Genomic DNA, 26,819 nt, shown 5'->3' with positions numbered 1-26,819 from the left:
CCAAACTTCAAAAAGGATTTGGTTTCATGTAACTTAAAACCATAGCTTAAAAGAATCACGACACTTTAGTTACTGATGGATTTCGCAGTAGTAATCGCGAATCTTTTGAGATTCAGACATCTTTGGATACACATGAGTCTTCTTTTTTAAAACCTCAAGAGGTCTAGGCCTGCTATTTCTGGCATTCTTTGACGTTGTCTACCTGGAAGTTGGATAGTCACAGTCCTACGTACAGGGGAGTAGTCCGGATGGGGTATTGGACCGGTCCTGTCGTCTGAAGATCGGTGCCACTATCACATACAACTCTGGACCTATAGACTTATGAGTCTATTAATTCTTAATTTTCTTGAGGTTCTATACCCAACAATCAATATCTACAGTATCTCGTATGTTGTGAAGATCGGCTCCACGAGTCTACCCTATCTCTACTATCTCCTTGAGCGACTCATGAGTTTAGTGATTCTTGAGTTCATGACCATCACCGAATATCTCGTATGTTTCGGTGGTCAGTTTACAGGCTTTGTCCAAAACGTCGTCCCACGGTTTCGATCCGAGGGAACTAGCACAGTGAACCCTTTGCGGTGTACATCAAAACACCCCAGGAACGGTGTAATCTTCCAACAAATCGAACCGAAAACCACAACAAACCACAAACTCTCGTACCCCAACTCGGGGTAAGCCGCGCGTTGGTGTACGCAGCGCATAAGCCGAAGTAGCAGTGAAGACAACTGGCTGAAACATCGCTTGTGCAATGGGTTTTTTTTAACACACATGCGAACGCAACGCGCGCGAAATCCGTTACAGCCGTGACTTTGACCGCGACTTAAAGCACCCAATATTAGCCCTGCCCACTACCCTCCCCTGGCTCTTTTTGACGCGGTCGTGCAAAAAAAAAAACGCACACGCGAAGGGTGGGATGAAGATGATGAAATTATGGAGTCACATTATGATTCAACCCGGGCGAGGGTAGACGGTGAAGAAAAGAAAAAAAACGACGGTGTACATTTTCATCACTTGCTTCCTGCGCTTTTGCAACGATTATGAAATGATTTTGGCGCATCTTGGGCAACGTGGGCCGGGGCGTGAAATAAGTCATTATAATCTAGTGTTACCTGGGGAGTCTTTTTTTTATGTGGGGACGTACTGAGTAATACACTAGACAGAAGTACTTTTTGCTGAGGATAGAAGAAAACAACAAGTCTATCTAGATTACCGAATTTTGGAGCAGGTACCATGCAGATGAACGCATCCTGTGAAGATACGCTGCATAGTTACACTAGTGGCAATAATAATAAGGCTTCGCTAATGAATATTATTCTACACTACCTTTCCCACTTCGCTAGTACGACGGGGTGAGTTTGGGAAGGGTGTGGGGGTGCAAAGGTGTGTTTAACCGCCGTTCGTTCTTTTTCCACAACATTCACACCGCTTACGTAAGTCGGAAGACATGCGAAAGCAAACAAACACGCCAAAGCACCTAGAAGTCGTTCGGTCACCGTCGGTCAAAAAAGGTGAACGTGCAGCTGGTTCGATCTTGGTTCAGGCAAAATGGTTGGGCACACACGAAACAAAAAAAAAATAGGCTACAGAGAGCAAGAGGTGATTAGATGCATAAGAGAGCGAGAGGTAGAAAGGTAGCAAAAAAAAAAAAAACAGCACACAGAGATCGACTCCACGCCAGTAGCCTAACCGATCACTAACGCCGTACATGATGGTGTTGATGATGATGATGATGGGGTGCACATTCCACCCGACGCCCTACGGCACACCTACGGGAGCGTGGAAATGTTTTCACTTTGCTTATCATCTGCCCGCTGGCCGGCTCGATCTTGCCAATAATCAGCTGATTTTAAGTATCGTTCCAATAAATTAGGAACGAAACGTGCGATCCGGCACAGTGTACTGGAACCGCTGGTCGGGAAAAGATTTCGCCGATAGTTTGGCGTCTTTGCTAGTGAGCGTGTGTTTGTGCGGGGCTTGGTGTACCAGTCGGTCGGACGGTGTGTGCAATCGTAGATCGGAATTCCTTTCGCCGCTATTCAATATATAAAGAAAAACAGACCCTGCCATGGCAACAACGGTGTTCAACGGCTACTCAATAATGCAAAGGTAGGTTAATGGTAGAATGGTACCGTCTATTACCATGCCGGCATTTGCCGTTCAAATGTCAGATCTTGGTTGCCGATGCCTACTGGAAATGGGTTTTCGAATTGTCGACGTGCTGGTAAAGGGCTTTTTTGTGTTGGTGGCGGGGTGGACTATTCGTCAGTTTGGTGCACAGCAGTGAAAACGGTGGAAAAGTGGGAAAATGAATGACGCGAATGGAACAACAACAAAACCCCAGCACTGCCCAGCTGGCGGATTACATCGTCTACCGTAGCGAGCACGGATTGCGCACCAACCCGCTGCGAGGGTGGGTTTTGATAGTAGTAGCGGTAGGGGTTGGGGTAGACGGGGATAGTAAAAGCTTGCCCAAAAAAATTGCACAACCATCCACACAACCTTCCGGCAAGCACTGTAATGCAGCGCGGTGAAGAAGCAAACAAGACGGCAGATACCGGCTGAGAAAGAGATAAACGGAGAAAACCGACAGCCACGCTAGAGAAGGAGGATAGTATTGATCGAAAGATCACGCCATGTAAAGATGAATGAACGTGATTGCCAATTTGAATAGGAAATTGTACAAATTCATTCAAAATGTAACGAATAACCGCGAAGCTGAATATCAAGTGCTGTCTGTTTGACGTCGGCAAACGACACACACACATATTGCTTACAACCCAACAATTCTCAACGGGCATGTTTTTTTTTTATCGCTGGGTAAAATTGCGTAAGCCACATCAAGTGCCAACTGTCGAACGCTTGCAAAGCGGAAAACCAAACAAAACCCAACGCTTGTGCATGGCAAACGCGACTGATAACGGATGTGCACGATTTGTCGTATGCTTCCACTGGCCAAACTGATCTAAAATGACTAGTCACGGTATCCGTCTCGTATGTGTGCGACCCTTTTTTGTTGCCGTTGTTCCCGCTTTTGTTCATTAGCCATTCGAGCGCGTTCCCAGCTGTCCCGCGGGTTCCCCGGGATCGTGCGCGCGAATGAAAGCGCATGAAGGGCGAGCGAAACAACAACACCCGAATGTTTGCGCACCTAGCACGCGTGTTTGGCTTCGATCATCTGATGCCGTATCGTGATGGTGTGCGTGGTGTGTACACTGAAGGGTTGTGTGGGGCATTTGCGTGTGCGTCTCTCGCATTTTGCGAATGTATGGTGCTATCGGCCGATAATAACTACAGCAAGCAAACACCACTGCACATGAGCATATGGCGCTATGGTGGAGCAATAGAAAAAACAGCGTTGCTTCAGGGTGCTATCCACTAGGTTGGACGATATTTTAAAAATAACTCTTAAATCGGGGATCGAATTGTTGGAATGCATTTTTCTCGTTTTGATTTAATCGAGGGTTGGATTTTTTTTCCTCGTTAGAACGGAAATCTTGTACAAATAATATATTCTTATAGGCGTCTGTTATCAATTTATCACAAGTTAAAGAAAATGTTTTGCATGCTACTTTTTTTCGTGAACTTTGCACACAAAAAAAAAAATACAAAAAAGTGAAAAAAATATGTATGAAGTGTAGCACTAGCACTAAAAATACTCTTGAACCATCGTTTTGTATCATTTAAAACAAGCTGGGTTCTTTAGTTTGAAAAATAAAGCTTTCCAAAATTAAGTATGAAAGCGTTTGAAATTTGGATACTTAATAAAGGGTTGCATGCCACTAGCTATTGCCAGGGTAGGGTAATTAAATGCTGAAAATTTAATATATTTTTAATATACAATAATTTAAGGCAAATCTTCATTGAAACCAATAAATTTATATCTTAATTTCCGTTTTTTTATCGCCCACTTTACGTCTACGTGTATCTGCAGCAGTAGATGTCAGCCTGAAATGGATAGCAAAGCGAAGCAGGCGAAGGAAAAACCGAACACATCGAGTCGACACCGCGTAGTAGGTAATGAGCTGCAAAGCGTGAAACAACAACAGTCCCAGCGACAGCAGGAGCCTTCCCGTGTGCCGGACCGCGCCGAAGCAAACGTAGTGCCGACACAGCCGCAACCAGGAGCCATCATCGGTGACACCAGCAGCAGCAGCAACCGGACAGCAGGACCAACCCCAGCAACCAACAGCACCATGAGCGCATCGTTCAACCGTGACCGTCTTGGGCAGTGGCCCGCCGGATCAGACGGCGAAATTGCGGGTTCAATCGCTGGCTTCGATCGGCTCCGCAATGGAAAGTTCAATAAGGTACGTACAGGTGGTGCGCCTGCGCCGGAGCGAGACAAAACATGCCGTTTATTGCCAGTGCGTTTATTGCTGTATGTGTGGTCAGTGCTGTACACAATAAAGGAAGCAGTGCGAGCTTCCCAATTCCCTGCCCTTCCCCAATGTTTGCGTTACCGCTTGCGCGCACCTAAAACGAACATTGGCGATTGCATCTGTCGCGAAATCGTGCCGTGTCATCGTGCCTTCACGTTTGTTTGATATCCAATGAATTTGTTGATACGAGCGGAACTAATTAGGAGAGGTTCTTCTATCCCGTGGATAAAAGGCCTCCACCAAGTAGCATCTTCACAGTGTATCCTTTCTGGTGTAGCCGCGTCCAAAAACCCCGTCCGAATGGGGCACCCGACCGCGTCGGTGACCTTTCCGCGCAGTTAAAGGTCATAACAATGATCAAACCCCGCTCGAGATGGATTGTTTTATCGTTCGCCGCATGTTATGGTCACGATTCGCCCCAAATAGCTTGCAAAAACACCACCCTCCCTTCCCATCTTCTACCTCCCCCCCCACGACCATGCTCCGCGATATTTTTCCATCTGACCTGAAAGTCACAGACGACGGTCGAGTCGATGGTGCCCGCAACGCCTTTCGTGAGGCCCACCGGACGCCACACGGTCGTCTGTCTGTCTCCCACTCTTGTGCGATAGAACGCCATCATCTCCCCGCCCAAGAATCCACATCGTCCTTTATTTGTCCGTTCGGTAGGGTTCAATCATGAGCAGGCAGACGGTTGTCTTGAGTGTGCGTTTTTTTTATTGTTTCTAGCCGCAGGCAGAATTTCCAGGGACCGGAGGGAGAAGCGCGCTTGTATGACGCAAATAGCAAAGATATTACGCTACAGATTCTCCAAAATGGTCGGATAGATGTGCAAGCACCATGCGAAAAACACTCTACTCATCGATTAAATCATCTTAAAGTGAGCATTGATGGAATGAAGTAAAAACGCTCAAGAACAGCAAACGAGCTGTGTGAGGTCAGGTTTGTCAAACTAGAAACAGTCACTTTCAAAAGCGTAGACTTCACCGTTTCCCCGAATGTCTTCGAACGTTCGATGCTTTCCGTCCTATTAACTCCCCTTGCCTGGGTGATGACGAAATGACACACTGTATAGTTGCAATCGCGTCCAAAACGATGAATCATTGACAAATCCAAAGCTACACACGGCATGCCCTTGGTTCACTAGAGCAGCACAAACGCACACCGATCACACATCGACACACGCTAGGCGCAGGTGCTGAACAGCTGATCCTACGCATTCCACATCACGTGTATCTCCGTGCGGAATTTTGTGGCCGCACAGCATCGCGCAATCCGCGCTCAGGGCGCCAAACTCGTAACAACCGTGGAGAAGGCCCCATGCTGGCATTGAGCGGATCTGTTGCACCGCTGCTATTTCGCATAGCCCGGACGATGACAGGGCTAAACAGTGACGTTGCGCTTGGGTTAGTTTGGTGGAACTTTTGGGTGGGTTTCCCAGGCGGGAAAGCACCCAACATCGAAGCGAATGCCTGGGATGACGCCATGACGACAGGTTGCTCATGATTTCTCTTCCCAGCAGGAATTTTCTAAACCACTCCCGCATAGATACTACGCTACGCTCTTCAATAGCATGCTTTTTTTTAATCTAATCGATACGATCCTCCTATTATTTGCTTTCTGAGGGTGCATTATCTATGCACAGAGCGTCTCTGGCGTGGGAAAAAGAAATGTTTAATGCCAATGTGACAACTGAATGGGCACGCTGAAGAATCGCTGTGCATATGTAATCTTCAATCACTGCTTTAGTTTTGCGATAGCAAAAAATGAGCAAAGGTGAGCTTTTCTTCTTGACTTCTAAGCTGCCTTCTTCTTTATCAGCACAACAACCTCAAGAGGTCTAATACCTGTCATTTCTGGCTTTCTGTGACTTTATTTACTCGTAGCTGGATTAGTCAGCCCGATTGATCCGGATGGGATTTTGGTCCGTTCCGGTCGTGTAAATACCGGCGCCGCTGCCATCATGTCGCCTCCTAGGTGGACTATTCATCTGAATATATAGCAGCAAATGTTATGAACTTCACTACACTCCAATACTTCAATCAATTTTTGATTTCTATCAATCAAATATTGGCTGCTGTTAAGTTCTAGAAGAACTGTGTATAGAATACGTGATAGGAGCTCTGAAGTTTTCGAGAAATCCTGGGCAATTTTTGTTGTCCAAGAACTAGAGTTCTTGAGGTTGCTGTGCCGATAAGGCAGAAGATCTTCAAGAAATCGCAAAGAAGAAATGGGTTTCTTTGAACATGCCGGCTGTATAATTTCGTATAAGCGACTTGGTGTTCCAAGTTCTTTCTCAACTGGGGAGAACTAGGAGCTAAGGCTATTCATCACGATCACAATATGAGTAGTCTCCAAACTCCAAAAAAACATTGGATGACGATTATTACATAAATTAATCCGATTAGAGGTGAAATAGAATGACCTCCGCTTATAGAATGTCTGGAGCATGATGTTGGAGAATGGTGTTGTGTGGGGAACTCTAAGCTACACGGATGATTTGGTGAACGGTCGTGACCTCGGTTGGCAGAGCACTCGTCTAAAGCTTTCCATTTCCCTTCCCCTTGCAGGGTCTGTCCTTCAGCATCGAGGAACGACAGGTGCTGGGTATTCACGGACTGATGCCGGCGGTTGTCCGGACGGAGGAGGAGCAGGTGCAGCACTCCATGGAGCTGCTAAAGCATTACACCGATCCGCTGAACAAGTACATCTACCTGATGGGTCTGCTGGATCGTAATGAGCGTCTGTTCTACCGCGTGCTAGCGTCCAACATCGGCGAAATGATGCCGCTCGTGTACACGCCGACGGTCGGGCTGGCCTGCCAGAAGTACAGCCTGATCTACCAGCAGCCGAAGGGCATGTACATCACGATCAACGACAAGGGCCACGTGTACGAGGTGCTGAAGAACTGGCCGGAAAGCGATGTCCGCGCGATTGTGGTGACGGACGGCGAGCGAATTCTTGGGTTGGGCGATCTCGGTGCGAACGGTATGGGCATCCCAGTGGGTAAGCTTGCCCTCTACACGGCACTCGCCGGTATCAAGCCGAGCCAATGTCTGCCGGTGACGCTGGATGTCGGAACCAACACGCAGAGCATCCTGGACGATCCACTATATGTCGGGTTGCGGCATCGTCGCGTAACTGGACCCTCGTACGACGAGTTCGTGCAGGAGTTTATGGAGGCGGCCGTCCGCCGGTTCGGCCGCAACTGTCTGATCCAGTTCGAGGACTTTGCCAACTCGAATGCGTTCCGGTTTCTCGACCAGTACCGACACGACTACTGTACGTTCAACGACGACATCCAGGGTACGGCCTCGGTTGCCGTTGCCGGTCTGCTCGCCTCGCTGCGCATCACCCGCACGAAGCTGGCGGAGAACCGCGTCCTGTTCCAGGGTGCCGGTGAGGCAGCGCTCGGCATTGCCGAACTCTGCGTGATGGCAATGAAGCGGGACGGGCTGAGCGAGGAGGAAGCGCGCCAACGCATCTGGCTCGTCGACAGCAAGGGGCTGATCGTGAAGAACCGTCCGGCGGGCGGAATCAGCGGCCATAAGCATCACTTTGCGCACGAGCACGCGCCGGTCGACACGCTGGTGGAAGCGGTCCACGAGCTGAAGCCAACCATCCTGATCGGAGCGGCCGCCATTGCCGGTGCGTTTACGCCGGAAGTGTTGCGCACGATGGCGGTCAACAACGAGCGGCCCGTCATTTTCGCACTGTCGAATCCGACGAGCAAAGCGGAATGTACCGCCGAGCAGGCGTACGAGCACACGGACGGTCGGGCTGTGTTTGCGTCCGGCTCACCGTTCGCACCGGTTACGTTCGGCGATCGGACGTTCTACCCCGGCCAGGGTAACAACTCGTACATCTTTCCCGGTGTGGCGCTGGGGGTGCTGTGTGCCGGTGCGTCCACCATACCGGAGGAAATTTTCCTACTGTCCGCGCAGCGGTTGGCCGAAATCGTCACGGATGCGGATCTCGACCGGGGCAGTCTGTATCCGCCGCTGGAAAACATCCAGGACTGTTCGATCAAAATCGCCACCCACATCATGGACTATGCGTACGCGGAAGGGTTGGCCTGCACGAAACCGGAACCGGACGATAAGGAAGCGTTCGTGCGCGCACAGATGTACGACGCGAGCTACAGATCGGCCGTCCCGTCGGTGTACACCTGGCCGAAGCTGTAAAGCCGGATGCTGATGTATGCTGCTATCTACAAAATTATTCCCCCCACCTTCCCCATCCTCCTCCTCATACCCTCAACCCGTTGTATCCCCTTGTTTGTAATGATTGCCTTCTTTTTCATGGTTTTGATTGTTTTATCTGTGGCGGTGGTAGATCGTTTTCGTTAGACGAATCCCATACTATTAATGTTTCGTTATGTTTGTTTGTAAATGTTTTGTTTGTTTGATTTTTGTGTGCGTTGTTGCTTTTTAACTTTTTGTAAGCTTTACTTGCACATTGAACCCACTCAAGGCATTAGCGTGTATAACACCGGTGCCTGTTGACTTCAAGGTGAAGAGGAAAAAAAAGTAGAGGGGTGAAAACATGCACACAGAAACCCACTCCCCTAAGGCAGCCGAAAAAGCTGTTAAAACTCAACAATAAATTAAGCACTATTGATGTGGTGGTAAGCGATTTAAGGTTTAAACAGGAAACGTTATAGCATCTACTTCGTGGCCTCGTTTTACTCGTACTGTTTCTCGGTGGAAAGTGTTGCGCGCTTGTTATTGTTCTCGTACATCGCAAAACAAAATACAAAAGTGAAGCCAAAAAAAAAAATAATCAAATTAATGTCCAAAAACCCTGTACAACACCATTTCACCTTCCCTATCTCACCCACAAACCGTTCCCTACCCCTTGCTCTATATACAAAACTGTGTCTCGTAAATGTTTATCGAAGTGAAAGTGATAATAAAATGTGTAAATTATATGGCTAAGAATGTTTGTTACGTACATACCCGTCCCCCCCCCCCCCTGGCCCCCTAAAACTCTTCCCCTTGTTCCGTTGTATATATCCAACCCGAACCGGTTCCGGTCGCTCTGCTTCCAATGTTGCATGCTCTCGTTCTTGTTGTGTTTATTTCCCGCTTAGTCAACTACAAAAAAGAAAACAACAGCACCCGATGTTTTACGTCCGGTGCGTACGGTACTGTGTGCTTGATTAATTATGTTTTGATCTAGACGAACTTGAACTTGAAGGCGTTGAAGGTGAACGGTTCTGTCTCGGGCATGTGTAATAGGTCACATTCCATGTTTCCGGTGTAGGGAAACACACCGTCTACGGTTAGGATTTAATTCAGTAACCAGGAAATAATGAGTAATGTTATGATTTTAAAAAGGTATTGGCTGAGGTAGCAATGTAAATGCGAATAAAAATAATTTATTTTGCTATTTTGCTTTTTTATATGTGAGGTATTTAAGTTCAATTTTTTGTTAGTTATTTATCGCTTGAAGTTAATAGTTACAGGAAAACTTTAATGTTAATTTATGTATCCTGAAAGAAAAAATTTTCATGGAAAACACGCTCTATATCCTGAATGAAACTGTCCGGAAATACTATCAGTGATACTTTTCAAAATCCTTTTGAGATTGGCTAAACTAATTCGGGGAAACTGCTGCTACGCTACTACAAAACTTCGTGTAAAACTCAGGAAACCCCCCTGGATATACTATAGACAGTAGTAACCTTGATAGGGGTTTCCTACTTGGCAAGAGGAAAAACGACTGGAAGATTGCTAAAGGACCGTCGTTAAAGAACCCTGTAAAAAGACACCCCGTGGCCAACCCAATGAAAAAGGGCTTTAAACATCGTTTGGAAAACTCCTGGAAGTAGAAACACCCCGGAAGTGCGTTGAAAATCCAAAGAAAATCTCGGGAAAAAACTGTTGGAAAATGGTGATTAAATTATTAGTAAGTAAATTAGTGTTATTTTTCCACGAATTCGTGCCAATTGGAAGGAATTTGCCTAAATCAACCGGAATTTCAACGAATGATACAGGGTTCCCATGGCCAATCGGTCACCGTAAATACGTTATTTGGCCGTTTCGCTTACATTTGATTCTGGTCTATCAAATTGGCTCCAGAGAAGGGTCCACAAGCTGTTTTCATGAAACAATTGTTGTGATTTCTTTTGAAATTGTCAAAATTATATTTTTAAAGTTTAGAATTACAAAATACACCACAAGCATGCTAAAAGTAACTGGCGTATTGTACGATGGCCAATTGGCTGTGTGAACCTTATGAAGAGTTGAAACCACAGAGAAGCTCATTTTACATCCGATGTGAGGCAAAGGTCTATGAAGCATGTTTTTAAAATCTTCGATCTGTTCTAAATAATAAATCCAAATATCAATCTCAACACATTCTTAAAAGATAACGCACACCACACCGTTGATATATAATTTTCTCAGAAACGTTGCTATATTTTATTTCATAACCATTTTACAATTGTGAGAATTGACTTTTTTTTAAAAAGCTTGTGATCAAACTGTTTTCGATTTTAGTACAAGTGATCGGGGTTTTGTTTATTCGTGGTTCAATAATGTCGCGGAGATGTAATGTCGCAAAATTGATCTATGTTTTCATTTTTTTTTTGTATTTTGGTTTTGTGTGTGTTTTTCGGATTCGGAAAACTAACTGCTGATTCGTTTAATCGTTGTGGTACGAGTTAAGAAGGTTTTGCTGAAATGGGTTAATATTTTCTTACTAGCGTTTTCTTGTTTTGCGTTAAGTGGGCCCCCCCTCCCCCTCCCTCCATCTCCCTCCCTTCATTTTTTACCGTTCCATCCACGTGTTTGACGCTATTGTCTAACGTCTTTAAGGATTTTTCACTTGTTTCGTGTTACAAGTATGTCGCAAACACTCGGAACAGTCGAGGGAAGGGCAGGGAGGAAATTGCCCATTTTGTTTTTATTCCTCTCCGGGTAATGAAGGCGGGATATACCATACGTATTTGGAGCTATTATTAGTTTCGCGTGTGGGTGGCAAGATTTATGAGCAAGTGGGTGAAAAATATACATAGCTGTTATGTGTATGTATATTAACTCTCCTATCAGCAGCGATATTTCATCGTGACAACGAGAAAAATGGGTATTAATATAAGGTTGCTTTTTTTGTTAGGAAGAAAAATGTTCTCGGTTTTGCGAGAGGTTGTTTCTTTGCTTTGTGTTTTCGTTTTTCTTTTATTATTGTTTTCGGGTTTTGCTAAAACAAAAAGAAAACAAAACCCCCGCTACTATTCGCTTCCAGAAACGCAACGCAGTTTAATAAGTGGAAACAAACGAAAGACAAAACAAAACGCAAAAGCGACCAAATGTTAAACATTTGCTAGCATTTAATCATTGCCTATACATTTAAACTTGTTATTGCTGTGTCACATGTGTTCCGCTAGCTCACACTAGTAAGGCTTAACAGGGGAAATTATTTTTTTTCTTTTAACCCATTCCGCTGGGAAGGTACAAACTGTACGCATTATGACGCAAAATGCAAACAATCGAATAAACAAAATAGTTTTAATAAATTGCTTTTGACATGACATGAAAAAAAAACAATCGAAAAATTCAACAATCTTATCGGGCATACACCACGGCCTAAGCACGGAACGGTTCAGTAGACTATTGCACGGTGTAGCGTGAATGTGGTAGACCTGTTTGTAGGCTAGTAGTGTAGTATTAGTTAGTAGTAGTAGTAGCAGTAAGATGATAATGATACTAAATAATGGCTACGCGTGCTCTCTCGCTGTAGCACTCGGATATACATGGTGGTTTGGAGAAGACCGGATTTGGGAAGAGGAGAGTAAGAGGGGCAGGTGTGTGTGAGTGTGGGTTATGATTAAAAGCATCCTGTCAACCGTTATCAAAAACAGAACTCTAACTGACAGTTAGGCCTTAGCATACTTGAATTGATGAAAATTGTTTGACATTATTTGCTTTGTTAGTATTCGTTTGTTTTGTCTTGTTCCTATTTGCCGAACGTGCACACCATCCAACCCCCTTTTGGGAGGGGTCAGCGGCCGTGCGCTTAACTAGAATTCAATCCTCTCCAATATTTACAGCTGGGGCTCCTGTGTTCTTCTTACTTTTCATTTATTGTAGGATTTCTTTTTCTTCTTTATTTTGTTTTTATTATCACTGCTTGCGCGGCACCACCAAATGATAGTTCGTTGCATTTTTCTTTTTTTGTTTTATTTTGTTTTGTTTTTTTTTTGTTCACATGAGGGACCTTTACTTTGTTTGTTTGTTTGCTTGACTGATACTTACAACTCTATTTAAGATGCACATAGATGGTGTTCACTGTAAAACGGCACTGATATTGTTTATCTTGATGCTAATTAATGTACCTGAGCGCTATTGCCCTTTTGTTTCCTTTTTTCCACTATTTCTTTTCATTTTCTCGCTTGCGGATCTTGCGTGTGTTTCAAACGGGTTTCTTTTTTTTTATTACTTTTTGGGCTTTCTAGAAAGGCGTCAAATAAATGTTTTATTTTGTTTTGTTTATGGTATCGGAATAATACTTGCAATAGATGTAGCAACCTCATAGTGGGAAAATCTAGACTAAAGGTTAAATAAAAAAAAACTCGTTTTTTGCGTACAAACTAATACTTTTTAAATTAATGTAACTAATGAAACGCCAATTTACCGTCACACCCAATGACACTTAAATAAACAGAAATACAAAAAAAAAACATCACAAAACAGAATATACACTAAAATCGCAAATGAAGAACGAACGCAATACTAAAGCCAAAACCGTAAAGTGTAGTACAATAATGTTACTTGTACTCCCAACTCTTTTCTTTTTTGCAATCCTTAAAAATAAAGCTCAACGTACTGTCAACCACCAATTGATGATCCACCTGCTCCAACCAATAGCCAAAAATTACGTAAATCACTTTATCTTCTCGCTTTCGCTTCGCTTCTCTAATTACACCCTCCTTTATTGCGTTTTTTGAATACAACTGTTTTCTTTTTCTTCTTCTCCCGATTAGCAAATGAACAATCGTCAGGGCCGTCCAACAGTGGTATACTGAACGAACCCAAAATTGGAGAAGTTTGCAAACCAACGAAATTTCAACCAATATATTTGAGCATCAGTTTGTTTTATTTATTGCTTCTCGTTATTGCATACGTTCGTGCACAGGATGCAATGTCGGCTTCATTTTATTAAACGTCTACAAACTTTATTTTTCTTCGCGAGGAGAGAGAGAGAGAGAAGTATTGTTCAAATCAAGAACAAGCAATAATTTACTTTTCTATCCTAATTGCGTATGTGTGTGTATGTGTGTAATAGAGTGTGTTTATTTGCGTTTATTACTTTAATGTTTTCTCTTTTCACAAATGTTTCACAACTGTCGAAGCAAACAAACACAAACACCACACACAAACACACCACCTCAACTGTACAACAATTTTGCTTTTTTGTAGTTTTCAAACACTTGGTTTCGTTTTTCGTATTCTTCCAACAAACAAATGGCCAACAAATGTATCATTATTGCTAACAAAACTGTCAATATTTAGGTTGTGCCAGGGGGTGAGGTCCTCATCACAAAACCAAGCAAATATACGCACCCACACAAACATCGTGATACAGGGTACAGGCTTGCCCACAGACGGAAGGTTTTGTATGCGGTTTGTTAGTTATTAAAATGATTTTTTAAAACAGGTATTTTATACAGGTAATTAATTTCCTGGTGTTATAATCCGCTAAATAATTGGCGCAACTACAAAGCCCAAACACAAAACCCGCCTGTACAAAACACTCCACACACAACGTTTCACGGCGAATTACTTGTGTGTAAGTCCGCCCCCATTTTTCTTTTCTTTTTGTTTTGCATTCCACCGTTCACAATCAAAATCTAAACGCACAACCATTTACAAACACAATTGTTTGCCTTTTTGCTTTCCAAAACCTGCAAAAACAAATTCAATGTATGTCACACACCGTTCAAATACAAATTGGCCAAATTCAAAATACTACTAAACTTACTAAATAGTGAGAAGTTTTCAACCACCTGCTTCGTTCGTGTGTGTGTGTGTGTTTTTTTTTTATATTGTTTTTCGCACACAACACGCTTCTCACGCATCACAATATTTGCCTTTTTGTTTGCAGTCTATCGATAATAATTTAAAGAACGAAAAAACTAAAAAGAAAACGCTTACTAGCCAAAAATCAATACGTATGTTAATATGCACATTTTAGTTTACCGCCGTTGCGAGATTTTACAGTTGCCGTAACCGTATGCTTTAGCTATCTTTAGTCCAATAAATTCGTCGTTAAACTAATTAAGTAATGCCGAGCCCGATGCCGTTCTCTGTGTTGCACAATATGCCCTTCTCAATTTTATAAACCGTAATATGTCAAAATGGACGTTGTGTTAAGTGAGTAATAGTTGGGAGAGTTGAAATTAATTCGCGCCTATTGTGTGCTGCTCTCCGTTTCGATAACATGTTTTCGATTTTCCACTTGCTTTTTTCTAGCGCATCGGGATCGATATGTAAAAGGTGCTTCACACCAACGACGTATGCGGGAATGGCTGCGGTCGCGTTAAAAAGACTTTCGGTACCAATTCGAATCCCTTCCTGCTTGCGCATTTGGTAAATGTGTGTGTGTGTGTGTGTGTGTGCTTCGACTAATTCGTACCAAATTTTCCCATTTCATTTACAATCGTGTGTCAATGGTTATGACGGAACCGCAAGTTTATCAATCGATCATTAATGCAAACATGTGCTGGCGGTTTACCCTTTTCGTAACGCGTTCCATCTCGCATTGCAATAATGTGCAGCCAATGCTGCTAAATTGGGGTTTACCAAAGCCGAAACAAACAAACAAAAAATTGAATGAATAAAAAAGGGACTAGTATTGAAAACTTATCGTAACCGTAACTTACGCTAAAAATACGTATTTTTGTTATTTCCTGTGTTAACGAATACAAACGGTTGCATCACATAATGTTGGTTTGCTTGTTTGATTTTTGTTTTGCACCTCGCGATAGTATGAGTATAATATTGTTTTCTTTTGTTTTTTTTTTTAACAGCATTAGTCCTGTTTATGCGTCACGGATGAGAAGGGGAGGTTGGAAAATCTAGAGCCAGGGGGGGTATATTTCAGGGCTGAAGATCAAATGGTTTTAGAACGCTTCATGAAATGTGTGCGCGGTATTTCTTAATTGACATCAAAACCATCTCCCCCCTTCCCCTCACACACACACATTATATGCGCAATCTTAGCTTTTCCTTTATACATGTGTGTAAAAGGATTAGAATGGAATCAAGAGTGTGGGGTGGCAGGGGGAGTGGGAGATAACTAGAGTAAATTCGTTCAAATGCAACAACATATTTTGCAATCCATAATTTCAAACGCAATTAGTATCACCTATCTCTAGCTAATTACAACCAAAAAACACAGTTTAGTTTTGTATGTGTGTGCATGTGAGAGTATAAGACAGGGGTAGAGAGAGTATGTGTCCTTCGGTTGGCACTGTATGGCCTCATGTTGGTTAATTAAGAATGCAAATAATTTCCTATCCAGCTACGGGTAAATGAAGTCACAGAAAGCCAGAAATGGAAGGCCTAAACCTCTTGAGGTTGTTGTGCCGATAAAGAAGAAGAAGAAGAAGAAGTATCTAACAATGTTCCAAATAAAAAAAAACGGATAAAAACAGGCCCCTATTGTCCATCTATTCTGGCCCCAATCGAATAAAATCATTCGCAAATATGGCTTGGTTAGCAGGTGGTGTTAATTTTTTCCTAGCAATAATGATGCTACTAATAATTATCGTAATTATCGTCGAATTAATATTGTAGTTCTTACATGTTTATGCAATAGTGCCCCCTTTGCGGACGCTATATGGGGATTCGTGTAAAATTCTTGTTACGAAATCACAATATGGTAATTAATTTGTAGCCTAGCAAATATACGTCAGTCGGGGCGTGTGCCTGTTTCGAACGACGAAAATCCATTCGACGTCCAACTCCAAGTAGACGTTGGAATGGTTGGGCGTCGAATGGATTTTCATCGTGCGAAGCAGGCACTCAACCCGATTGTGTCTTCTATCGCAGCACTTTCTTCTGCTCCTTTGTTTTAAATCAACAGCATATAACCTACGGCTTAATGTATCATAAACACGTTTCCATTCCTCCCAGCAGTTCGTTAAACATTCTATCAACGCGAGGAAAAAATTCTATCTATCGCTACTATCATATTAAATATTTGTGTACGTGTAGGGGGGAGAGAGGAAGGGGGCATAAGGATCGCTGCACCATATTGTTTATCGATAGCTTTGCTTACGGTAAATAAAGCTGATGAGTAGTACCACCATATTGCAACCCGATGCCGGGGTTCCGGCAAAACCGAATTACGATCTTATAATGAGAAGAGTAAACGATATTATACGATCGCTAAAATAGTACAAATTTTAATGTTGCCTGACAAACAAATGTCACGTGTTGTTGCTGCTAGCATTTGTAAATTGTTTACGGTATACACACACACGCGTACGTACGTGTCAGAAAGTATTCTAAATTTGCCATAAATCTCCATCCACCAACCATCTCTCCCAATTTACACATCCTACCGCGTGTGCCGGGTAGTGCAATATTCTCACAACACACCATCAAGAACCAAACACAAGTCATTTTCTGTTGCAAAATCAACTCAACTTACGTAAATCGTTCCATGATTAAAAAAGTAATCAATAACTAAACTAAAAGCTTCTAACAACTAACAGCTTGGCATTGTTTAAGCTGTATGGCTATAAATAGTCTAAATTATTCTCACGATAAATTCGATTAAATATTACATAAAAACAAAACGAATGTGGCGTTTAAAACAAAACACTTGAGATCGTTAGTAATAATGTGCGCTCCGGAGCTGACGCACGACCCCGGGAGCCGGATCCGACGTCGTTAGTTAAAAAAAATGTAAATAAATAAAGTAAAATCTTAGAAGTTATAGGTTCCCTATTTGACACCGCGATCACTACCGGGATAGCAAACGATCTAGAGTTGGCAACACGTAAAATGACGTTAAAATGGGAAACTCACTACGTTGTACCCATACCGAAAAACGCACTACTATCTCGAATAATATGTAAAGAGAAGCTACAACCAGTCTCATAGTATTTTGCATGCCCCTCCCCCCCGCTATGAACTTTACAGGCGCGTGCGCAATCAGTATGCAAACTGCAATTAATATTTTACACAATCTATGGTACTGTTTCTTCAACACTAAGTCCCTAGTGTTACATACCACTTGAATGGTAAGGAAAACAAATCATGCACACACACGAGTGTAGTAACAAAAGGAAATAAAAACTTCCAAAATAAATAGTAAAAAAAATGAACCCTAAATGAGATAAAAACCCATTTTGCAGTTACTTCTATTCCCCTAAAACCCCCTAGCTTCCTTCCTATTACTAAAACGTTCACACACACACACGCCAATGCTCAGGCCCCTGTCAACTACACTATAAATCGAAAGATTTCGAAACATAAAACAAACAAACAAACGAACAAGTGAAACTAGCGTCGCTTAAACTAACTACCTGAAAAACTGCTAGAATTGTTATTACGCTCTACGGAAGTGTTGCTGCTAGCACTATCGATATACCCTATCGTCGCGTAGTTGCGCTTGCTGGCGAACTTGACATGATGTCATTTGGTGCTGTTACCGATGGAAGAAACGTTACCTACGGTGGTGCCGGTAGTATTCGCATCGTTCGGCATTGGCACTGTTTGGGGTTGGTTAGCGTACGGCAGCTGTTCCGCGTCCTTCGCCACGATCAGCGTGAACTGATCCTGCTCGATCGGCTTCTTCAGCCATTCACCCAGATCCTCCTTGCTGAACGCGGCAAACAGTTCGCGCTTTGCCTGCTGATACTCCGCGACGGACGTTTTCGTCTCGAAGTAGGTCGGTTTCACCTCGCGGCACGGTATACCGGGCAGTCTTGCGATCACGGTCGAGTACCGCTGATAGAACGATTGCTTCGACAGTCGGGACATTTTGTTCGTGTTCGTATTGTTGTTGATCAGCTTGCCGGTGAACGAGTTCACAATCTCCACCTCGGTACCGTTCGTGATCCAGTTAATACTAAAGTTGGGTGGTTTGGTTTGATTGCGCGATTCGGCGGACGTCATCAGCGCAAGCTTCGGCTTGTTCAAACGATACGGCGGCGGAAGCCCTTGTATGGCACTCTCAATCCTTCCACAAATAGCTCTTAAATTTGTAATATTTGGAACATAAAATACATTAATACAAGACCGGTGGCCTTTCGCCAGGTAATTCACACTCACCGGTACATGTGCGCCGGATGCAGCAGACTGCCCAGTACGATCGAATGCAGATAGATTGGCTCAATGATGGACGCAAGCAACGAACCTTGCAAACCGAGCACATTCCATCGAGAAATTTTGTCCGAACACGACATGGTCAGCAGGCGCTGTCCCTGCAGCACACCGTCCCATGTTTGTATGCCGTCACTGCTCTTCACCGGTATGGTACCTTCACCCGACTCAACCTTGGTGCGGAGTTGTCCGCGCGCTTTCCTAATATACGCGCAATACAATATAAGCGTTACCACATAGTACAACAGGATTGGACTGGAGAAGATAATTACCGATTTGGATGCTTATCTACATCCATGCTATCGTTTTCATGTGGACTAAAAACACGTGCATCACCGCACGGTGCTGTGTTGATGTACAGATGGAAATAAATGCCCTCCTTCAGCGTATACAGGTTCGAACCGTCGCCGGGTTTGTTAAAAATGATTTCTTGACGAGTCTGCCGATCCGTGCCGGCAGCCGGTTCCGTTTCATGGCCGGCCACCGTATCCGGAATCGATGGTTCCAGCTCCACCACCGCACCAACCGCTTGCTGGCAAAGCAAATCGAGCTGGCTGTAGAAAAAATCCATCAAACCGCGCCTCGCGATAATTTCGGCATGCGAATCGTTGATAACCGAACCGGTAACGCTCATGTGTTCGCCGCTAACGCACTTGGTGCCGGTTGCCAGCGAAATTACCCGTGCCGTTTTCACGTCGTACCCGTGGGTCATGACGAACCCGGCCAGCACCTTGCGTCGGCTGTACACGTCGCTACCCTTCATCACCTCGTTGAACTTTTCGATCACCAATCTACGGTGAAAGGTGGTGGTATTTAGGTTAAACCGTTTGACCGATCGAGTTAAAGGGGTTATGCGTATACTCACTTGCCCACCGCATCCGCGAACGTTTGTGGCAGTTCAAAATTTTTGTTCTGCGTGAAGCTGTTATCACCGTTCAGTGCGACACCGCTCGGTCCACCGATCGAACCGTTGCTGGTGCCGGCCGATATCAAACCAAACTTGGACTGCTGCAGCGGGCTGAATGAGATGTTACAGATCGAGGCGAGTGCCGCCTTGGCCGCAGCATTCTTTGCCATCTTCTTCGACGGTCCGGTACCTTCGAAACGCTGATTATCGTTTACCGTAACGACGACGGTGAATTTCGAATGCTGAAGACCGTCGGACGAAACACACTCGAAATGCGCATCGGTAAAGAGTTCGTGCAACAGCATCACCGGTCCTTTCTCCGGTTGCGGTTTGGGGTGATGGCCGGATGCGACATTCCCGCTGTTGCGCAGCGTGGTACCGGATGACACTTTCAGCTCTACACGCCCACAGTCCACGGGATGGTCGGAACGGAATGATGCGCACCCAGATGAACGCACGCAAGCGTATGAAGGGTGAGCGAAGGAAACAAACAAACAAACAAAAAACAATAGAACGAGAGCGTAAGAGAAACAGATTTTATGACACCGTACTGCACAACAGATTGGTTACCGTCCCACGGACACATCGACACATAGAACGAAATGAAGTAAAGGAAAAGTGTACGGCGGAAAAGGAATCTACTACGGCAAACACTATCAGCACGATAACAAAACAAACAGGTGTTCGGTAAGATACTTAAAATGGTAAGGGACATTGTTTTTTTTTAAACGAGTGGTCACAAAATCATGGCGATACAGGGGTGGGTTTTAACTATCAGTACGGAATGTTTAACCACCCGAGGGTAAGGTATATTTATACAGCAGCAGTAGTTGAAATGAATCTGTTAAGTTGAATACTTTTCCAAGAAAGATACTGCTTTTTGTTTGTGTCTGCCCCACGAAAGTTTTACATTAAATCAATCCATCAATCAATCAATCAAAACAATTCTACTATTTGTCATTTTTGACACGGATAATCTAACCACCGGTTAATTAGACCCAGATACTGCACGGTTGAACCTTTGATTAATGCAGGGTTTTTAACCATACAAGAGCCCCCGGCTAAACATTTTTCGTAATTTCACTGCAATTTCAATTATAATTATGCTCCCATTGCATGATAGAGAAAACGCTTAAAAACATGTTTTAATTATACAACATTACCAGTTAATAATGTATCATAATATTTGTTGATAAAACAAGATAAAGTACAGCAGCTCCCCGATTTACGCAAATGTTTGCGACCGAACGCTTTAGCGTATATCGAATTTCTTTAGAAACATCGTTTATACTTCATGTCGAAGAGTTGCAATATAGACATGTATAAGGGGTCACTAAAGGTTTCGCAATAAAATGTTGTGGAACTAATAAGAATTCGCATGTTTATCATGTTTTTTACAAAATTAACTTGAAAGTTATCTATTTGCTTAATTTTTTAATGGCGTATCCAAGTTTTTAAAACTCCCGTTTGCAGACTTCCTTTGATTACCTTTGAGCTGTCATTTTTTCAACACATCGCGTATTGCAATATCGCGTATAGCGAGTATGGAGTACGGGAGCTGCTGTATTCAAAACAACCTTTAGATTTTAGCATACGAAACTAGCATTACATGACACATGTGGGTTCTTTTTTTGTCAACAATTCAATCAAATTCAATTCAACTATGCATCTTAGCGGTGGTGAGAGGTGTGGGGGTGGTGGAGAGGGTTGATTATTACATTAGAAAAATATATACCGCTCCACTATATATCGGTGCAATAAGGGAGCATAAACAACAGAAGAAGAAAACCGAAAAACAATTGGCGAACCACTGCTGCACACACAGAATGGGGAACAGGGTAGATAAAACAGAACTAAAACAAACAAACAAAAAAACAACAAGGCGCTTTAATCACAGGTACATGGATAAAGAAAGTATAAAACTGCACAGATGGCGAATATACATGAAAATGCACACAAAACAGAAACGGAAAACGATAAAAAAGAGGATATTTTCAATTGAATACTTGCTTTCGAAACGCTTCTTCCATGCTAGAGCCTTTTCATTGGTATTTTTAAATAAGTTTAAGCTTTGTTGAATTTTTTCAACCACTTGCCGATGACCGTTTTGTGCGTAGGGAGTCAGGTTGGGCGGGATGGCGGCAGTGTTCGGGAAGGGATAGCTAACCGTGTTGGAGCTGGGACAATCGCGTATGTAACCCTTGTCACCAGGCGCGTGGGTCGTGATAACGGAGGTGGGCGAGGTTACGATCACAATGGCGGCAGCGGGATTGCTACCGTTCGCAATAGCGCTGGTGGCGGCAGGGATGCCAACAACGCCGGTGCTGCTAGTGTTGGTGGTGGTGCCACCACCGCCACCGGCAACACCACCGATCGGTATGTGACGACCCACCAGCCCATCCTTTGCGATCGCTTTTTTCGAGTTCAGCTTGGTGGTGGTGGTGCTGGACGCGCTCGTAAGATCGTTACGCACCAGGGATAGGTAGGAGTTGATGGGTGTGTCAAAGTTGCCGAACTTGTTAAAATAGTTGTTATGGCAGGATGGTTGCTTCTTCGAGCCGTTTAGCATAAACGAATCGTACTGCAGGTAGTTGACGAAGCGATGAAAATCGCCCGCCGCCGACAGTGGACAGCTTGACGCGAGCGCGGCCGATTTAGCGTTCTTCGCCTTCAGCTTCTTGAACGTACCGGCCGCCTCGTGTGGTTTTGCGTCCCGCTGGTCGGGCTTGGTGCAAAGGGTTTTCGCTAGCAACGGTTCGCTCGGTGACATAACGTAGCCGGCCAGCGGCAGCATTAGGATGGTGGCAGTACTGTTAGTGGCATTGGAGGTGTTGCTGTGGGTGGAATCGGTAACGCTCGCGCTACTGTTGTTGGTGGGTGGTGGCTGTTTCGGTATGATGACCGGGGCGGGGGTAAGGGAGGAGGAGATGGAGGATGGTACCAGGGGGATGATGGCAGCGGTGGAAGTTTTGAGGGTGGTACCGGTGGAAGCGGTGACAGTAGTGGTACCGCCAGTACTAACGCTGATATACTGTTCGTAACTGTCGTTGTAAGTGGTTCCAGTAGCTGCAACTGAAGGACGATACAGCATATCGATGAACAGAACATTAGATTCGGTGAATGGATCAATGAGGTTAAACGCACACACTTACACACACACGCACACGCACACACTCACACACGGACGTGTCGGGGAATGGGTGGAACGATGAGAAGGAAAAAGGAGAGTAGTAGAAGGTGTTTAAAATAGTTTCATGTTAAACAAAAGAAGAAAACAAAGTGTATCAAACCAAACTTGTATTATTACAAAACTGCAACTACAACGATTTGCTCTTGACAAATATGGTTAACAGTTTTCGAAAGAAAATGGGAAACATAGCCTATCCATGAAAGGAGGAAAAACATCATGTTGTGAAAAAAGAAGGATCGGAAGATGATGAGGGAGGGTGGGAGAAGGAAACGGAAAGGATATTAAATTGTAGTATAATAGTACAATTACTGTTGGTTACGATACTGGATGCCGCTGCTGGGGCTGTTCGAATGGGCGCATTAACGCTGCCGATGGCCGACGTGGCTGCTCCACCCGCTGCTGTACCTGCCGCCAGCATCTCCACCGCTGGTTTCCGCTCAGCGTCGGCAACGGAATGTACGCTGCCGGTAGCGATCGCGTCCTTTCGCTGCCAGTTGTTGCCGTTTGCCGGTACCACGACATCCTTGCTTTTGGTGTTGGTGTTCGCATGTACCGTGTTGTTACCGCTGAAGTCTAACTGGCGGTTGGCAATAGGCTTGTTGATGTTGCTAATGCTATTGCCGCTATGGATGTATGGGCTTTTGCCGCTATTGTTGTTATGGTTGCTGTTGTTGTTGTTATTGTGTAGCGAGTTGTTTGAATTGACCGTAGAGTTTTCAGGCACAGATTTACCACCGGCGGACACGAGCTTTTCCTGCATGCCGGACACGGTATCCGGAAAGATGTTATTTTCGATCATCGGATCATCGCTGGTAAAGTCCACGTTTTGCAGCGGTTCGATCGGTGTTAGTGTGGCGCCATCTTTGAACTGTATAAAGCTGCGCAAAGCGGATGCAGCGGCAGCGACGCGGGCCAACTTTTTGCTCGGCCCGGTTCCGACAAACTTCTGACCGTCAACCTGTAACAATTAGGTGGTGTTGTGGTGTTGTCAGATACAGTTTTGTTTTGGGGGGGTGGGTGGTGGGTTGAGGGGGTTTATTTTTGTTAGCGGAAACGGAAATTGGTACAGAAAACAGAAAATGACAGCAACACCAAAACCAACGCAGTGTTTGTCTGTGTGCCGCACTCGTTTTGTTTTTTTTTATGCTTACCACTACCGATATTGTGAAGAGCGGGGCATGGACCGGCCCGGTCTGAGATTCTACTTTGTACACCAGGTTGCGCTTTAGTTCGTTGAGTACCGCCACCGTGTTCTTGGTTTGTGGCACCTGCTCCAACCGGGACTCGCTAGAATTTGATGTGTGCTGCAGTTTGCGCCGTTTCCGCATCGCTTAAATTAAACACAAAATCAGAATTAAAACCACTTGCACCTAAACGTTTCTCCTGAAAGCAATTTTTGAAATTCCATTGATCAGGGTGCTAAATACACGGCTGGAAGGTTTAAGTTTAGACTCCTACGTTTATAAGGCTCAGTAGGTTATTTATTCCGTATTCAGAGAGTACCTATTGTTTTTATTCGTTTTGTTATCTAGTCTCTTTTTTCATCCTCTACTTTTCTGTGTGTGAGTTATATCTTCTTTGTGTTTTTTCTGTCTTCCTTTTCCATCGTTTCCATTTTTATTTCATTCTTTTTGAGGAATTTTCCTGCATGTTATTTTTTATTTCCTTTCCGTTTTTATTTTTCCATCTCTCTTTTATTAAAGAGGCAAATGTCAGCTGATTGGCACAAAAACTATATAAAATGAATTAAAAAAAAAATCTCTCTTTTATTTTTTTTGGAAAGCGATGTCTTTCTTGTCTTCTGATATTTCTAGCCTTCGAATGCTAGTTGTCGTCCTGTATTTGGTACGTTGCACATTGTGCACTTTCCCGATTCTATTACTTTCAGTGATAGAGACCGGTGAGTATCTTGTTTGCTGTTTTTACTTCTTGAGGGTGATGTCTACTTCTTTCTCCCAAGGATTCATTTCGAACTCTGATGAAAATGTTCTAAATTTTTCCTCTTTTTTGTTCGCTTTTTTTGTACCTTTCCTTGGTTTCTTTCATCCATTTTTTTTCTCCATGTTCCATGTATGCATTTATAAGCCTGATTTTGTTATTTATAGTGATTTCCGCTTCCGCTCCTTATTTCGCAAGCTGATCGTCTGTCTCGTTTCCAGCTATTCCCACAAAAGCTGGGATCCACCATATTTCTGCTTTTATCCTTTCGCCTATTTTTATTATGTTATATATTTTTTCTTCTACGTATTCTTGATCTTTGCCTCTTTATTATTTCGCAGCTAGGCTAGCTAGACTATCCGTGTATATTATTGTTTTTTTCTCTTTCCAATAGAGTTATCACATCTAATGCCTTTTCTATTGCTATTATTTCTATATTCCTTTATTCCTTATTTCATAGCTCTGATACCATCTCATACTATCTTTTTGTATGTATAGCACTACTCCCTGTTTATCTTCTATTATGCTTCCGTCTGTAAATTCCTTCCAGTTGTGTAAATGCACCATTAACAACGCGAAACTAAACAATTAACAAAAAAACAAAACAATTACAACGACAAACAACACTCAACTTTACGTAAACATGTGTTTACTGTGTGATACAGTTTAACAAACTCTTACCTGGAGACATCCCATTACCAACTATAAATTCGCAAACAGGAGCAAGAAAAAGCACAAGGAAATCGAAAATCAATATTTCATATTTGTAAAGAAAGTTCGTTTTTTTATATTATGCGAAAGGGATGAAACGCAATTGTTGTAAACATTTGAAATGTGAGATGTAAAGAAATTGAGTTCTACTACCCCTGCCATTGGAGGATATCGCGGTCTGCTGCTCAACCTATTTCGGTTGAAGTGAGCAAACGCGAAATTGAAAAATTAAAAACAAACTACCACAACCTAACTGCCATCTCACCTCCACCAACCACTACTCCTTCCCCGCCAACAGGATATTCCAATACATATTTTCCCGCTGCAAATAGATTGATGCGGTATACTCATAAATCGCGTTTTTATCGGTAGCTTGTTATAATGCTGCAATAAAGTATCCAACATCAACCGTTCAAACACAAAATTTCAATAGTTGCTAAGGTAATATTAAACACCGTCGTGCTGAAAACAACTGGGACCCACCGGGTGGTTGGGATTCAGTGGCGTGGGTGGCATGTGATTGGAGGGGGAGGGGCTGAAATGGAAACGGTAGTAGTACTAAACCTTTAATTAATATATTATCTTGCGGACTCCGTTTTGCGGGTCAAATAAGGCAACTAGAACCCGTCTAGCGCAGTAGATGGATGAGGGATGTAGACGGCGGATGGGTGGGTGGGTGAATGAATGATGCCGCGTGATTGCTGCAAAAGGTCAAGAGTTGGCGGAACATAATAGAAGAAGGGAGTAATGAGGGGTGGCGGAGAGAAGAAGAAACTAAAATCAAGCGACACCGTTACGGTAGGATTTTAGCTATGTTAATAGCTATTGATGTTGTTTTTTTTTTGTTTGTACTAAGGGGGAATTGGATGGTCGCGCTTTTGTGACGATCGTCTAGAAAATCCCTTCCATTATACCAACTACTACGCAAACATACACACGGTCAATTACCTGTCGAAGATTTGCGCTTCGTTCCACGTCTGGGCGATGTGTTCAGCATTGCGGACGAAGGATAGCTAGTGTTGTTTATATCGTTGATCGCATTGTTATTGCTTATGTTGAGTTTGTTGTTGGTGTTGGTTGTTGCGCTGCTATTCATGTTGCCGTGAGGTTAGCTTTTTGTTGTTGTGTTGTGCGGAAGTCGAGCCTTTTCGGTAGTTGATTTTTATACAAACTTCCTACGGTGCAACACAGGCAACGTTCGTTTCGGAGGTGATGCTAAGGGATAAGAAGGGTTAACACGCGTAAGTTGCGATTAATAACTATAGAACGGTTTGCTTGATCACAATTTTTCACACTCTCGGGGCCATAATCTGACGGATGTTCTCAGGTGTTTCCCCGAACAGCGCGACCGG

General features: G+C 43.7%; 2 protein-coding genes across 3 annotated transcripts; one reads left to right on the top strand and one right to left on the bottom strand.

The window, feature by feature from the left end:
- Positions 1 to 2,068: 2,068 nt before the first annotated feature.
- On the top strand, positions 2,069 to 8,566 carry LOC128710278 (NADP-dependent malic enzyme). Of its 2 annotated transcripts, XM_053805327.1 has the most exons (3): positions 2,069 to 2,109; positions 3,935 to 4,310; positions 6,953 to 8,566. In XM_053805327.1, exons 1-3 carry the CDS (start codon positions 2,069 to 2,071, stop codon positions 8,564 to 8,566), a joined length of 2,031 nt encoding a protein of 676 aa, XP_053661302.1. The 2 variants fall into 2 exon arrangements, with proteins under 2 accessions (XP_053661302.1, XP_053661312.1); XM_053805337.1 differs by lacking the exon at positions 2,069 to 2,109 and having other exon boundaries at positions 4,294 to 4,314.
- Positions 8,567 to 18,031: 9,465 nt separating this feature from the next.
- On the bottom strand, positions 18,032 to 26,563 carry LOC128709239 (uncharacterized). Its single transcript, XM_053804230.1, has 9 exons — positions 26,416 to 26,563; positions 25,438 to 25,458; positions 23,970 to 24,148; positions 23,128 to 23,776; positions 21,639 to 22,700; positions 19,587 to 20,025; positions 18,994 to 19,512; positions 18,671 to 18,922; positions 18,032 to 18,593 (listed from the first exon to the last, which is right to left on the bottom strand). Exons 1-9 carry the CDS (start codon positions 26,561 to 26,563, stop codon positions 18,032 to 18,034), a joined length of 3,831 nt encoding a protein of 1,276 aa, XP_053660205.1.
- Between the last annotated feature and the right edge of the window lie 256 nt (positions 26,564 to 26,819).

The sequence above is a fragment of the Anopheles marshallii genome, chromosome X (genome assembly GCF_943734725.1).
Source record: "Anopheles marshallii chromosome X, idAnoMarsDA_429_01, whole genome shotgun sequence".
NCBI classification, from domain to species: Eukaryota; Metazoa; Arthropoda; class Insecta; order Diptera; family Culicidae; genus Anopheles; species Anopheles marshallii.
The sequence above is the reverse complement of the archived record's forward strand: the minus strand, read 5'-3'. Positions and strand labels throughout refer to the sequence as shown.

Coding starts and splice junctions, on each gene's coding strand:
- LOC128710278 (XM_053805327.1), top strand. CDS start 2,069: ATGGCAACAACGGTGTTCAACGGCTACTCAATAATGCAAAG. Junction 2,110..3,934: donor GGCTACTCAATAATGCAAAG/GTAGGTTAATGG, acceptor GTGTATCTGCAG/CAGTAGATGTCAGCCTGAAA. Junction 4,311..6,952: donor GCAATGGAAAGTTCAATAAG/GTACGTACAGGT, acceptor TTCCCCTTGCAG/GGTCTGTCCTTCAGCATCGA.
- LOC128709239 (XM_053804230.1), bottom strand. CDS start 26,563: ATGAATAGCAGCGCAACAACCAACACCAACAACAAACTCAACATAAGC. Junction 25,459..26,415: donor GAAGCGCAAATCTTCGACAG/GTAATTGACCGT, acceptor GCGAATTTATAG/TTGGTAATGGGATGTCTCCA. Junction 19,513..19,586: donor TTCGCGGATGCGGTGGGCAA/GTGAGTATACGC, acceptor CTTTCACCGTAG/ATTGGTGATCGAAAAGTTCA.